The sequence below is a fragment of the Carassius auratus genome, chromosome 16, assembly GCF_003368295.1.
Source record: "Carassius auratus strain Wakin chromosome 16, ASM336829v1, whole genome shotgun sequence".
Classification (NCBI taxonomy): Eukaryota; Metazoa; Chordata; class Actinopteri; order Cypriniformes; family Cyprinidae; genus Carassius; species Carassius auratus.
The window spans coordinates 21,238,996-21,251,828 of record NC_039258.1 but is presented as its reverse complement, the minus strand read 5'-3'; the positions used below and the strand labels follow the sequence as shown (position 1 = coordinate 21,251,828).

The window sequence follows — 12,833 nt, the reverse complement described above, 5'->3', positions numbered from 1 at the left end:
GAGACAAAAAACTGCCACATCCACATTTATCTTTTTTATTATTATTTTTTATTACCGTTTAAAGGACAATCATTGCATTTGCCAATACAACATTGAGAACTTATTTCCTGTTCACATTAATGATTATAATGCACTGGCAGGATATAAACATGTTGCAAGTTGCTACTTGGACACCATGAACTAACGAACCTAACTATGTTAAAGCAGATCATTTGGTAACACTTTACTTAAAGCCTTTATATATAATGCATTAAAAGTAGTTATAATTATGTCTTGTAATACACTTTATAATGAATTGTATGAACAAATGAATAATTGTTACCAGACTTACCACAGTTATAATACATCATATTACTTAAAAACTCGCTGTTGCATGTTTAGAAAGTATAATGCATTCAAACATAAGACAAACATAAATATCGCAATGCTTTTTAAATTGGTTACAATTATTTTTCTGAAAAACAATGCATTACAATTTACATTATGAATACCTTTAATGTATTATACATAAAGGCTTTAATTGTATGGCTGATTTTATAACATCTTAAGAACTGAAAAATAACAACGGCAAAAGCTTAAAATATAATATCTATGGAACATCTTTGCAAACAGATGCTATAATTAAAAATCTGCTAAGACTGTCTCCTCTAAAGAGAAAACATCAAACTGTACAAACTCATACTCACTTACGGTGTCTTTGAATTTGTTCACATTAATATAGATATTAGAAGACATACAAGTGGGTTGTGATAACACAAATACCTATATGCTCATTTGAAAACAGTGGATAAAATATCAGCAAAATATATTATAATAAAAACTTACATCTAAAGCTTACAATTTTTTTGTGATATTCATTGTATAATATACACCATTATGTCAACTCTTTGACATACTTTGACACGCAAATCATAACTTCTTAGTGCAAAGAATTTGCTCGTCTCTTGTTTGAGTGCAGATGTCCGAACAATGAGATGGCGCAAATCAATTTTGCATAAAAGAAAAGATGTGAGATGTCCTTTGTACATTCATATCGTCAAAATCAACAAGCTCGGAGTTACACAGCAGAACCAACCTGATATGAAACATGTAACATTGAAGCACAATTAAATATGATTTACAGTACTGTGGTAAGTTTCAAAAATGCTAATTACAGTAATTGACGTAATATATATATATATATATATATATATATATATATATATATATATATATACTTAAAATAAAACATTTGTATTGCCACCCACAATAATTGAAACAAAGAAATACAACAAAAAGACTGCAAGACACAAGGAATCACGCCTTCTACTATTTGAAGTCATTCTGTGGTGGAGCGGATTTGAATGAACAATTAGCAGCAGACGCACTAACTAGAAAATTACTCTGAACATTGAAAACAGGGTGGTTCCTTAATGACAGCAATTACAACTATAATTTGAACACTCAAAATTACATTTAAGCTTCTGTCCAAAACCAAATCTTTAGTCTTCGAGCCAAGGTACTGTACAGTTTGCTACACGTTAGGAGCAACCATTGATGCAATGTGCATCAACCCCTTAAAAAACAACTTGACACACAATTGACTTTGCAGTCATACATAGTTACCACATGTACTATGTGATAAGTCATTCAGGTTTCTGAGACTTTAAAGAGCACAAGACAGAAAAGAGCTACAAAAGGAAAGAAAAATAAAATACAATTGCATTGCTTTAGAGGTACAACACCGTGTCAATGGGGCAGCACCCTTAAAAGGACAAGATTGTACCTCATCTACCCCTCGAAGGTGCATCTTAGTAATAGGTACCTTTGAAATACTACTTAGAAATTTTTAAGGGTAAAAAGGTACAAAGTTCAGGGAGCTATTGTTGTACCCCTAATTCGAAAAGTTTGTACCTTATCTCCCCCTAAAAGGTGAATTGGGTACTTTTAAAGCACTACTACAAACTTTTTAAGGGTAAAAAAGTACCCCCAAAGGTACAATGTTTGCAATTTTTTTTTCTGAGAGTGTAGAGCTCATTTCACGAATTAGAAGAACTCTCCTCTGGACTTGAGTTTGAGAATCTCTGCCGCCAGCTGCTGCGCATCTTTCAGCTGTGGGAACATTTCCATAACTTTGTTTACATGATGCGGGTTAAAAATCGCATGAAGCTTCTTCCTGACCTCCTCTCTTTCTTCCTGGAAAGCATTTGACTGTGGCATGGCTAAGTGCTGCTGGTTTCCGTAGACATCAGGAGACCTGTGTGAGCTAGGACAGGGTAAGGGTTCAGGTAAACTGGTTGCTTGTGGTAAGAAGTAAGGGTAAGACCAGGCACCGTAAGCAGGAAGACTGTACCGCTGGACGGTGTTGGGCACAGGAAGGGAGTTGTAGGCACCAAAGTTTGGCTGATAGTTAGATAAAGAACTCATGTTGTCATAGTAGTGCTGGCCACCTGTAGGTACACCAGGGTTACCAGACGTTGGTGGATGATTGGATCTCATCCTGTGTAAATCATCAATGCTCTGGGATGGGTCTGAAAACTGGCTTTGGTAGGATCCAAGCCCTGAGTCATAACTGAAAATGGATGAAGGGTTTGTTGGGTAAGGTGCTTGCAGACTGGCTCTGTCTACCAAAGCACTGCGTTGTTCCACTGTGGTTGAATTTAAGGGCTTTTTGGTGGACAAAATGTCATCCCAGTACTGGAACATAACATCCCTGCTGTCAGAGCTCTTGGGATCCAAGTTAAGCTTTTGTTCCAGTTCTTGCTCCAAGGAGGGTGAGTTGGACCCAAAACCAGGGTCATTTCTTTGATACATGCCCCTTAGTGGCCCAGTTACTCTGCTTTCCCCTTTTGAACCAGACAGTCTGGCATTCTCTCGAAGCTCATCGGCTAGAGAACGCTGTGACTGGTTTGTGCGCTCTGGGTGGTAGAACTTACACTTGATCCCATATGTGCACTTTTTTCCTGAAGAGTAAAAAGACAAATGTGTTATAAAGGTATACTTCAGGGATGTGCAACATCGGTCCTAGAGGGTTGTGGTCCTGAGTTTAGTTCCATCTATAACACCGGTCTGTCAATTTTTAGCAAGCCTGGACACATAGGCTAGATTTTTCAGGTGTGTTTGATTAGGGATCTAACTAAATTCTGCAGGACAGGTGCCTTCCAAGACCAGATTTGCCAGATCTTTGGTCTACTTCAGAGGTGTCCTGGAGAACCACAATCCTGCATAGTTTCGCTCCAACCTTGATAAAATCTCAGCTGTAGCTTTCTAGTAAACCTTGACTTAACCTTGTAATCTTGATTAGCTTGTTCAGGACTGTTTGATTACGGTTGAGTCTGAAACCCAATTACGGTAAGGGGCGTTACATTTTTGTTACACTCTTTAAATGGCTGACTAATCACAACAGTCTGGGCCAGTTTCAGAAAGACATCCTTCAAAAAAACATTTCAGGCATAGGTTGAAAAGAGTTGCTGCAATGTGCAGTATTAGTAAAATAATGTGCTTTTTTAACTTTAAATTATGTAACCATTTTCTAGAAGACCCAAAAAATTACATTTATGAAATTGTAAATTAGCATAATATGGGAAACCTCAATCAATTTAATTACCATCAAATCACATATATCAGTGTTTGCTTAGAAAATGTAAAGACATTAAACAATTAATGTGTCAGTTGAAAGCAGACTTTACAGTTGTTTGAGAAGTCATAATACATTTTTGTTTTCTTGTTATTGACCATGAGCTTATCACTGGCCTACAGTGTGTTATTTCTGGCTGTGAGTGTCTCTGATGGCAGGAAAATCCATTATTACGAAATCAGTCATTGAGTCATTGGACATTATAATGAGGTCCATTTTTTTTATTGGGCTACATTTTTGTAATTAATTGCAATGAATTAACACGTTAAATTGGTAGTCCTAGAAATGTATTTCAATTAGTTTGAGGCTTATATGGCATACAGTGATATAAACTGATAAGTACTTACCATATGGACAGAGTTGTCGCTTGTGGTCAGGCAACATCGCTTTTTTACGAAGAAAATTATCTAAATTGGGTCCATGACGGCCGAGAGGGTCATCGGGTGGCATGAACCTGTCCAAGAGGGTCATGTTGATGGTTAGTTAAATGAATAGGAATAAGAACAGGCATTTCAAAAGGCATTAACAGCTCCTAAAGAGTGGTTGTAAAAACGTACTTGTCATTAACAAAGGAGTACATGAGCAATCTCTCCTCAATGCAACGCTTCCACTCCGGACGTTCACTTTGCAGGTCACGATATGTGTCGTTGGACACTATAATGCCATCCAGATCATGAGCTAATTTGACAATAAAGCGATCATCATAGCAAACTACACGCTTTCCTCCGACCCTTCGTGAAGGTGTAAACACAAGAATCTTCTTCCTTTCCAGCTCTTCCAAAATATGCTGATCTGGAAACAAAGACAAACATTTTTTTTTATTTTTCATTGTTTGTTAATTTTTAGCATGAGTTTGGAATGAAGTCTTTCTTATTGCCATGAGACATTATTTACCAATTGCTGATAGAATAAATGGACCATGACAGATATCAAATTTAAATAATTTGACAATTATTATAGAACAACATCTTTAAGCTTAACTAATGTTTTAAGCAATTACCCGTGTTTTTTTACATTACATATACAAAACTAGAGGTCGACAGATTTATCGGTTTTGCCGATTAATTGGCACCGATAGCTGATTGCTGGAACAATCGGTTATTGGCAAAATCCATGCCGATAGTTTTTCCATGTTTCGTCCCTCGCTGGAGTGGCTGATAGTTTTCTGGCTTGTGTCCATTGCTGGAATGGCTGAGACAAGCTCTGTTTTCATTATACAGCACGAGAGAGGCTGAAATCACTGACAGCACATGCTGTTTGTTCAGACACATGACGCTGCACGCTGAAGAGCAAGAAACTTCAGACAGAAAATCTTGCCGCTCCATGCAAGTTCTCCAATAAATTACATTATATTCGCCACGAATCGTTGGTAATGTACAAAATAAATTGTATATGGAGCATTTTGAATGTAACGTTTGTCTTTCTGTGGCTCTAATAAAGTCTGTATGCTTCATTTATAGAGCTATCATATAGATAGCTCTTTCCGTTTGCTCCGTTTTTTTACACTCGTGGTGACTTCAGCGTCTGCCATCTAACTAAATGAGGATGAAAACACATGAAGAACATCTCCAGACTGCTGTGAGAGTCACTTCATGAGCATCTGATTCTGACTGTTTGATTTGAGCAAAAGCATCATATCACATGCACAGAACACTGTCAAATTAAAAGTCCGGTTTTGAAGTCTATTTTTCAGTAGAATGTACATAGCCTGCTACTACTATAATGAAACCATCATCATTTTTTAGGAATTATTCACACAACATTTCTTCCATGTTTGATTTTGAATAGTAAATCCCCTTTGATTGCCGAAAAAGTTTGCTTAATTTTAAGTAATTAAAGGACAAATAAAATTAATGTTTCAATCATCAAGGCTTCTTTATCGAAAAATAAATAAATTTAGTTGTTTTATGCATTCAAATAATTAGACATGCTAAAACAGAATTTTGGTAACCATAAAAATATGGTTAGAAAAATAAAACGTTTCATGAAGCCCTAATCATGTAATTTTTGGTAAACTTATTAAATTGATTTGAAAATGTATACGTTTCATGATTTTAATTAATTAGACTTGCTTTATTATTAATAAAGTTTAGTTTAACTATTAAAAAGGAGTGGAGTAAAAAAAAAATAAAAAAAATAATAATCCAGAAAAATTAAATAAAGGGAAATTTGGAAATTAATAAAATGGAATTTAGGAAAAAATTAAACCGATTTCATAGGGCCCTATTAGAGTGTGGTAATTTCAAAATGTAATAGTACTTTTAATGTTATTATTACTTTTATTACTACTACTACTATTAGTATGGTTCAGTACAATTTTTTTTTTTTTTTTGTAAATAAAGCACTATTTATTTATTTTTTTCAATCTCCATTTTAAAAAAACTATCAGTTAATTAATTGGTATCGGCCAGTGTGGTCCAACCTAGCTATCGGTATTGTCAAAATTCTATATCGTTCGACCTCTATACAAAACTGTTAATTATTTTTTATTTAATTTTCTCCCAAATTAGCATTTAATATACACCAAATGCTTCTTTGGGCAGGTGGTAAACGAAAAGATTCCAAAGAACCCAAACTGTCATCTGTGAAACAGGAAAGAGGCAATAATTTATGACACCGCACCAGACTCGATTAAAGATTCACAGGGAAACTGTAGGTGATAAGGAAACTCTTGAACTTCCTGGTGGGGAATTCCCAGTGAGACCTGCAGGAAACTTAACTCTTCCTTATTCTTCATGTTTTGTTATTACTGTTCTTGCTCGAATTGATTTGAGGAATCTGAGCAGAGGTGTTAACAACAAAAGAGACACAGTCCAGGGACATAAACAACTGAGATTTTATCTCCAAATCAACCCCTCTAGACTGTTAAAACTGAACCTGAATGTTTCTGAAGTCCTGAAACAAAGGTAATGTTGTACTAGTACCAGCACACAGGGACTGTTTTGCAACCACAAACTAATGAATAGCAAACAGTTACATTTTTTAATTAAACCGTTTCAATTTCAAAGACCCTGTCAATTATTGGAAAGTGAAAACACAATATTTTGTGTAATGCATGAGTCTAAAGCTTTTCATTAATGTATTGATGTTAGTAAGAATTCTTCAATGGTTTTGCACCATGACTGCATTTATTTAACCAAAAATTCAGTGAAAGGTGTAATATTTTTTAATATGACCATTCAAAATAAGTTTTCTTTGTTTTAAATAGATTTTTAAATCTAATTCCTGCAATCCAAAGCTGAATTTTCAGCATCATTACTCTAGTCTTTGGTGTCACATGACCCTTCAGAAACCAGTAAACATTTTTATTTTATTATCATTGTTGAAAACTGCTGCTTCATTATTTTATTCTTTGATCAATAGAACATACATTTAAAATGTACATCTTTTGTAACCGTATAAATGTCTTCACTGTCTCTTTTGATAAACTGCGTCCTTGCCGAACAAAAGCATTTGTTTCTTAAAATAAAATCTTACTGACCCCAAACTTTTGAACAGTAGTGTGTGTTTACTGAAAAGCCTGACAAAAATAGTGCTGAAGAAAATGATTTCTTTGCAGGGTGAAGTATAGGCTTATCTGCGTTTGTGCAGTCAGATGGGCGTTCTCACTTTTCAGACAAACCTGTCTGTGATGACTCATTTTTACCAAAAGTGCTGAGGGAGTGTCTCTACCTGAAATAGGTACGTCAGGCCTGGGCTGCTCTTTTCTCCAGGAAGGCACAAACACAGTGATATTTCTGTGTCCTCGGTCAAGGAAGTAATTAACTGCCAGCTCAATCCCACGGCAAGAAAACACTTCCTTGTTCCCATGACTGAAAGAGAACAAGAGAGACATTAAAAAAGAGAGAGAAATTAGTTTGGCAAATGAGTAAATCAGTGAATGTGCATGCCAAAAACCACTGGTCCATATAAATGTTAAGCCTTCGGTGGTTATGTCGCTTTTTCAGCATCTTACGCCATTAATGTAATGTTCCTTAATGGCATGCCACATGTCAAATTATTAATTCTTACATTTTTTTTAAGTATATTGAATTCCAAGGTTTGATTCAGAACCCAAAACTAAAATTTGATCCATCGCAATTATTATAGCTTTTTTCACATGTGGAACTTGGATTCATTTATAGCAATAATGCTACTAAAAGGCATGCTAAAACGTAACCTGATATGCATAACAGCAAAACAACTGGAATGCAAACTGTAGTTGTTGAAAGATGCATTTCAGACATGTTTATAGTATTACTGATAATTTTTTTTTTATAAATAAACAAAACAAAGAAATGAGAGACAGAAATGATGAAAGAATTGTTTGCTTTGTAAAACAGGTTTGGTTATTAATGTATGCAATTTCAGCAATACAAAAATCTTATTTTTTCTAAAAAGAAAACAAATTAGTTGTTTATTTTAAGAGATCTATCTTTTTATCTTTTGGATATTTAGTATTGCTCTTTAACAATGAAAAATAACTTCTTATTCGATTGCTCGATTAATAGATGGAATAATCTGTAGAATACTCGATTACCAAAAGAATTGATAAGCTACAGCACTACTGGGAAGCTACATCCAACAAAACACACGAAAGAACAACAGCCATTTCCATGACGTCATCGCAAATATAAATGCATCATTTGGCTTTCACACACAATGAGTGTTAAGTGTTGTGACTAACTCTCTTAGACTACTTCTAAACCCTTCCTTTCAAGGAAGAATGTCTTTCTCAGAATTCCCTATGCATGACCAGAAATGTTGCGGAGTGTGTTGAACATGAGGTCTTGGTCTCTTGGAAACGAAATGGTTTAAACAGTGTATGTTATTTGCATATTGGAGAACAGAGAAGCATGGACAAAAGGGGAAGTACAAACCTTTTCAAAAGAACCAGGTCTAAGTTTAAGCCCAAAGGCAATATGAGCAATTCACTATGGGAAACGGTAAGTAATATTCCACTGAATGCACTAGTTACCACTTGAAAATTAATTAATTAATTATTAATCAATTGATGTTTCTTCCAAATAAAGAGCGATCAACAAATCTGTATTTGTGCCATTATTAAAAGCCTTGTATAATTTGGGAAGAGTTTATTCACAAAGTAGAGCACAGCTGTCATGAATTCCCCCTTGTAACGGCAACTTGTTGACACTTGTTAAACTGGCAAAGACTCAAAACTCCAGCATATTTTTCAATCACCAATATCTTTCCATTGAAGAATCACATAAGGAGAACTAAGCCAGTAGTACCAAGACCTCACCTCATGGCCACGTTGCTCCCATCAATAACAATAGGCTTCAGGTCACTTTCTGGTTCAGAGGTGTCCTCCAGCGTTGAGCCCTGTGTCCTAGATGAGCTTCCTCCCCGATGGGACAAACTGAACCCACCATCATCGCTGTCAGAGCTAGAGGAGGGCACAGCCTTGGCCCCTGAACGCACCAGCTCCCCCAGCACCGCGTTAGTGTCCGTCCCCAGGCCGAGCTTCCTCAGGGCGGCCTTCACCTCTTGTGGAGAGTATCCCAGCTTACGAAAGAAGTCGACCTTCATCTGCAGGTCATGGTGGTCAGGTCCATCTTGGCCCAGGCCAGCGGGTTGATGGTAACACCTGGACTGCATCCCGCTGTATGTTGGATGTTTGATGTTCTGGGGTTTTTCAGTGCAAGAGCTGCTGTGTCGTCCATATGCTGCTCTGACATGTTGCTCTTGCTTCTGAATAAGGCTGAAACATAGACAGTACAACAAGGTTATACTTTTAACAGTAATATATTTACCCATACACATTTTATGCATTACATGATTTGATCTTCATACATTCATTCACGAACAACACAATTACAGTGACAATATCATTTATGAATAAGTGCAATTCAATTCTCCACCAACCTCCTCCCAAAAATAATAAACAATTACAAGCAAGGATATTGCAAAAAAAAACAACAACTAATAACAATAATAGTTTTGTAGTTTTGTAATTTAGAATACATATCAGAATACAGTAAATATAAAGGGTTATCTGTCCTTCAGAGGTTACATATGTTTTTGTGTTGTTTCTGAGTTGACTCTGAAGGTTGATATTTATTTGCAGTAGTGTCCGAATTATTTATCTGAGGGTAAAGGACTTTTTTTAGGCATGTGAAAATGGTCCAGTGCATGCAAAATACCTAGAGATGAACCCAGCAATGACTTGCTATTTTACAAAAATAAGTTGGTAATGGCTTTAAATCCGTTTTCAGACTGGCCTAGCATCATTTTTAAATAATTGCAACATGTACTCCAATGTATTTGATAAACAAAATCAGTTTATAAAGGTTTATATCAGCCTTAGTTTTTATCTTTATTGATGTTCTACTAATTTGCATTTGCTTTTACTAATTGCTGCAATATTTACATTAAAGGCATTCAATGTAATTCTTTTTACATCTGTGTTTTTAAATAGTACATTCCAGGTGTCATTGGTTAAATTACATGGTTAATAAATGACACATACACTTCCCCTGCTTTTACAACACTTTCCACGAAAAGTTCCTGATTCACTGATTGCATAAGATAGCATATAGAGTGTATTTAAACTCCTACAGACACAGGGCTAGAATCCAAACTACACGACTAAACTCTATAGTGTACAGCCTTGACCTCCACTGAGCCTCAGTCCTGTGGACTCCGGCTAAAGTACTAGAGAAACTTACAAACCAGTTGTAGTTCTGAAGTAATAATGATAAAGCGTTACTCTAATATAAAATACTGACAGAGTGTAAATGCCTGTCTCAGCTGTTACACAATAAACGTCTTATACAAACGTTAACAGAATAAAACAGAATAACTTCGACCTACCATATTCTCTCAATGATGAGTCCGGTGATCTGTAACGCGCGCGCGCGTGTGTGAGTGTGTGTGTGTGTGTTTTCTAGAAAGTAGTGATCTCTTGTGTGGTGTGACGTGTTTTAATGTAACACCTTTCCTCTTCTACTTCCTGATCCAGGTAACTCGACCTGTTTCTCTCCCGGAAGAGAGCGAGCGGGAGACTCTTCCAGTCAATACTAACAAACGGCCACATTGTTATTTTAATATTCATATTTTTAATTCATTTCCTTTTAAACATATATACATATATTTGTTTAAATTTCATTTTCATTTTCATATTTTCAGTTCCCGTATTTCTGTTTCCAGCACCTTATTCACTTCCTATTGTCTATTTTGTATTATATTGTTTTGTCCTTTTGGCACTATTAGTACTGATTAGAAAACAAAGGTTTGTGTTTTTGTATTATTTCATGATAGTAAAGCACATTTCCCCTCATACTGTAAATTACCATGATATAAATATATATATTATATATAACATATTAGATAAGATCAGATAAGATTAGATTCTCAATACTTTAACATTGTATTTTTAGGCAAGACTTATTATTATTATAATTATTGTTGTTGTTGGGAATTTACCAGGATATGACATAAACTGCATATTCACATCAAAGACAAAAAGCAAAAAATATATGATGTTCCATACTGATAACCAACTGACAATTAACAAATAAGTAATAAAAGTAACTACTTGAAATAAGCACATCAAAGTCTTTTCCAACCTCTCATTGCATAATTTCATTCATAAATGGGTGATGCATTTACATTTATGGTTGCGAAACAAGTCTAAAAGAAATGTGAGAGGTGTTTTTATGAACATACAGTATATCATATTTTATGATTATTACATAATGTTCTTTATGAAAGCAATTGAAGAAATACAGAAAAAGGAATGCTTACGTAAGGGTTTTCTCCTGTCTCATAGGTTTTCCCTCAGTGGTCTTAACCTGTAATGTTTTGTGTTTAACACATGCATTGATTCTGGTTATACAGATTTTTTTAACGAACTGTGCAATTATTACTGCTTAATACTTTTATTTATTGATTTATTTAATTATTATTATTTTCATAATATTTTTTTTATGTAATCTGGTTTAATCAGAGTAAGCAGTTATGATTAATTGTATGGTATTGTATATAATGTGCATACCATCTTTTTGTTTCATTATTGACTGATACATGTTGTTGTTTACATACACCCCATTATAGAGACCTATAAAGAAAATGAATCATAAAACTTTAGCACCCTTTTGACACGTGCAATGCAATGCCTTGCCATTATTTTATTGTCACCAATGTGACATTGGCGATTAGCTCCACTTGGTTGCTCCAAGACAAAGCAAAAAAAAAAAAAAAAAAAAAAAAAAAATCAGTGCCTTTTTCTTTTTCAGTGTTTCACTGACTCGTTGCGGAAGTTATTATGAGTGAGGTTACTAATATGCCCTGCTCCGTGAGCCACAGGTTAATGGTGTGTACTGAGAGCAGTTCCGGATGCTGGAGAAAGCAATCACTGGGGGTTGCCAGTCCACTGCTCTCTCTGAGGTCCTGTGTCAGCGGGCCCAGGTGTCACCGGCGCTGATATTACAGCGGGGCAATGAGCTACAGCAAACAGAGATGAGTTTCCCCGCTGACCCCCGCCGGCACACAGAGACATCTGAGGAGAGGCTGGACCTGCAGCGTTTGCTCCATCAGGAGAAAGTCAGCAGAACCTTGAAGTAAACTAATCACAAGTAGCCATCGTTACACTCTGCTTGTCACTACATTAGATGTAACATATAAAATCAAAATGAACCTAGAGTTTTTTTTTCTTCTCAGAATTAACTTTCTGATCCATGATTAACAGGCCAACTAACTATTAACTATGCTCTTATGATGTTTTGCATTCACAAAATCTCACACACAGTATGATTACATTCAGGTTTTTTAAGCCTGACATTAAAAGTTGATAATATGATAAATGAAATGCATTCCCAATAACATAAAACCCCCATCACACCAACACTATATGCATTTTTACAGAGGTGCTTCCTTAATTATAATAAACACAAGAGGGCACTAAAAGCATATGATACAAACCTGGCTATGGTCCATAAGTTATCTTAAACAGCTTGTGTTGCACTTCATAACTGAACAGAGCTGTCCAAAATAACACAGTGCTCACACTATTTCTGCAGCGTGAAAACTGTGCAAACTGCTGAAATGTTCTGTTTGTACACAATTCTCAATATGATCAAATGCACCGGATACTGTTTCCTATTATTATTTTAATTATTTTTAATTTTTTTTTTTTTACATATCCTTCTTAAATCAGTATAGGCTATTTAATTAAACTACCAGAAGTAAGGATGTTTTACTTAAAACTGGAGAAATA

The 12,833-nt window shown here is 35.4% G+C and overlaps 1 protein-coding gene across 1 annotated transcript; it reads right to left on the bottom strand.

Annotated features, from left to right (window-relative positions):
* Window positions 1-1,224: 1,224 nt before the first annotated feature.
* Window positions 1,225-10,535, bottom strand: LOC113116511 (endoribonuclease ZC3H12A-like). Its single transcript, XM_026284711.1, has 6 exons — window positions 10,430-10,535; window positions 8,859-9,317; window positions 7,289-7,428; window positions 4,174-4,408; window positions 3,964-4,070; window positions 1,225-2,942 (listed from the first exon to the last, which is right to left on the bottom strand). Exons 2-6 carry the CDS (start codon window positions 9,212-9,214, stop codon window positions 2,026-2,028), a joined length of 1,755 nt encoding a protein of 584 aa, XP_026140496.1. The 5' UTR covers window positions 9,215-9,317; window positions 10,430-10,535; the 3' UTR covers window positions 1,225-2,025.
* Window positions 10,536-12,833: the final 2,298 nt, after the last annotated feature.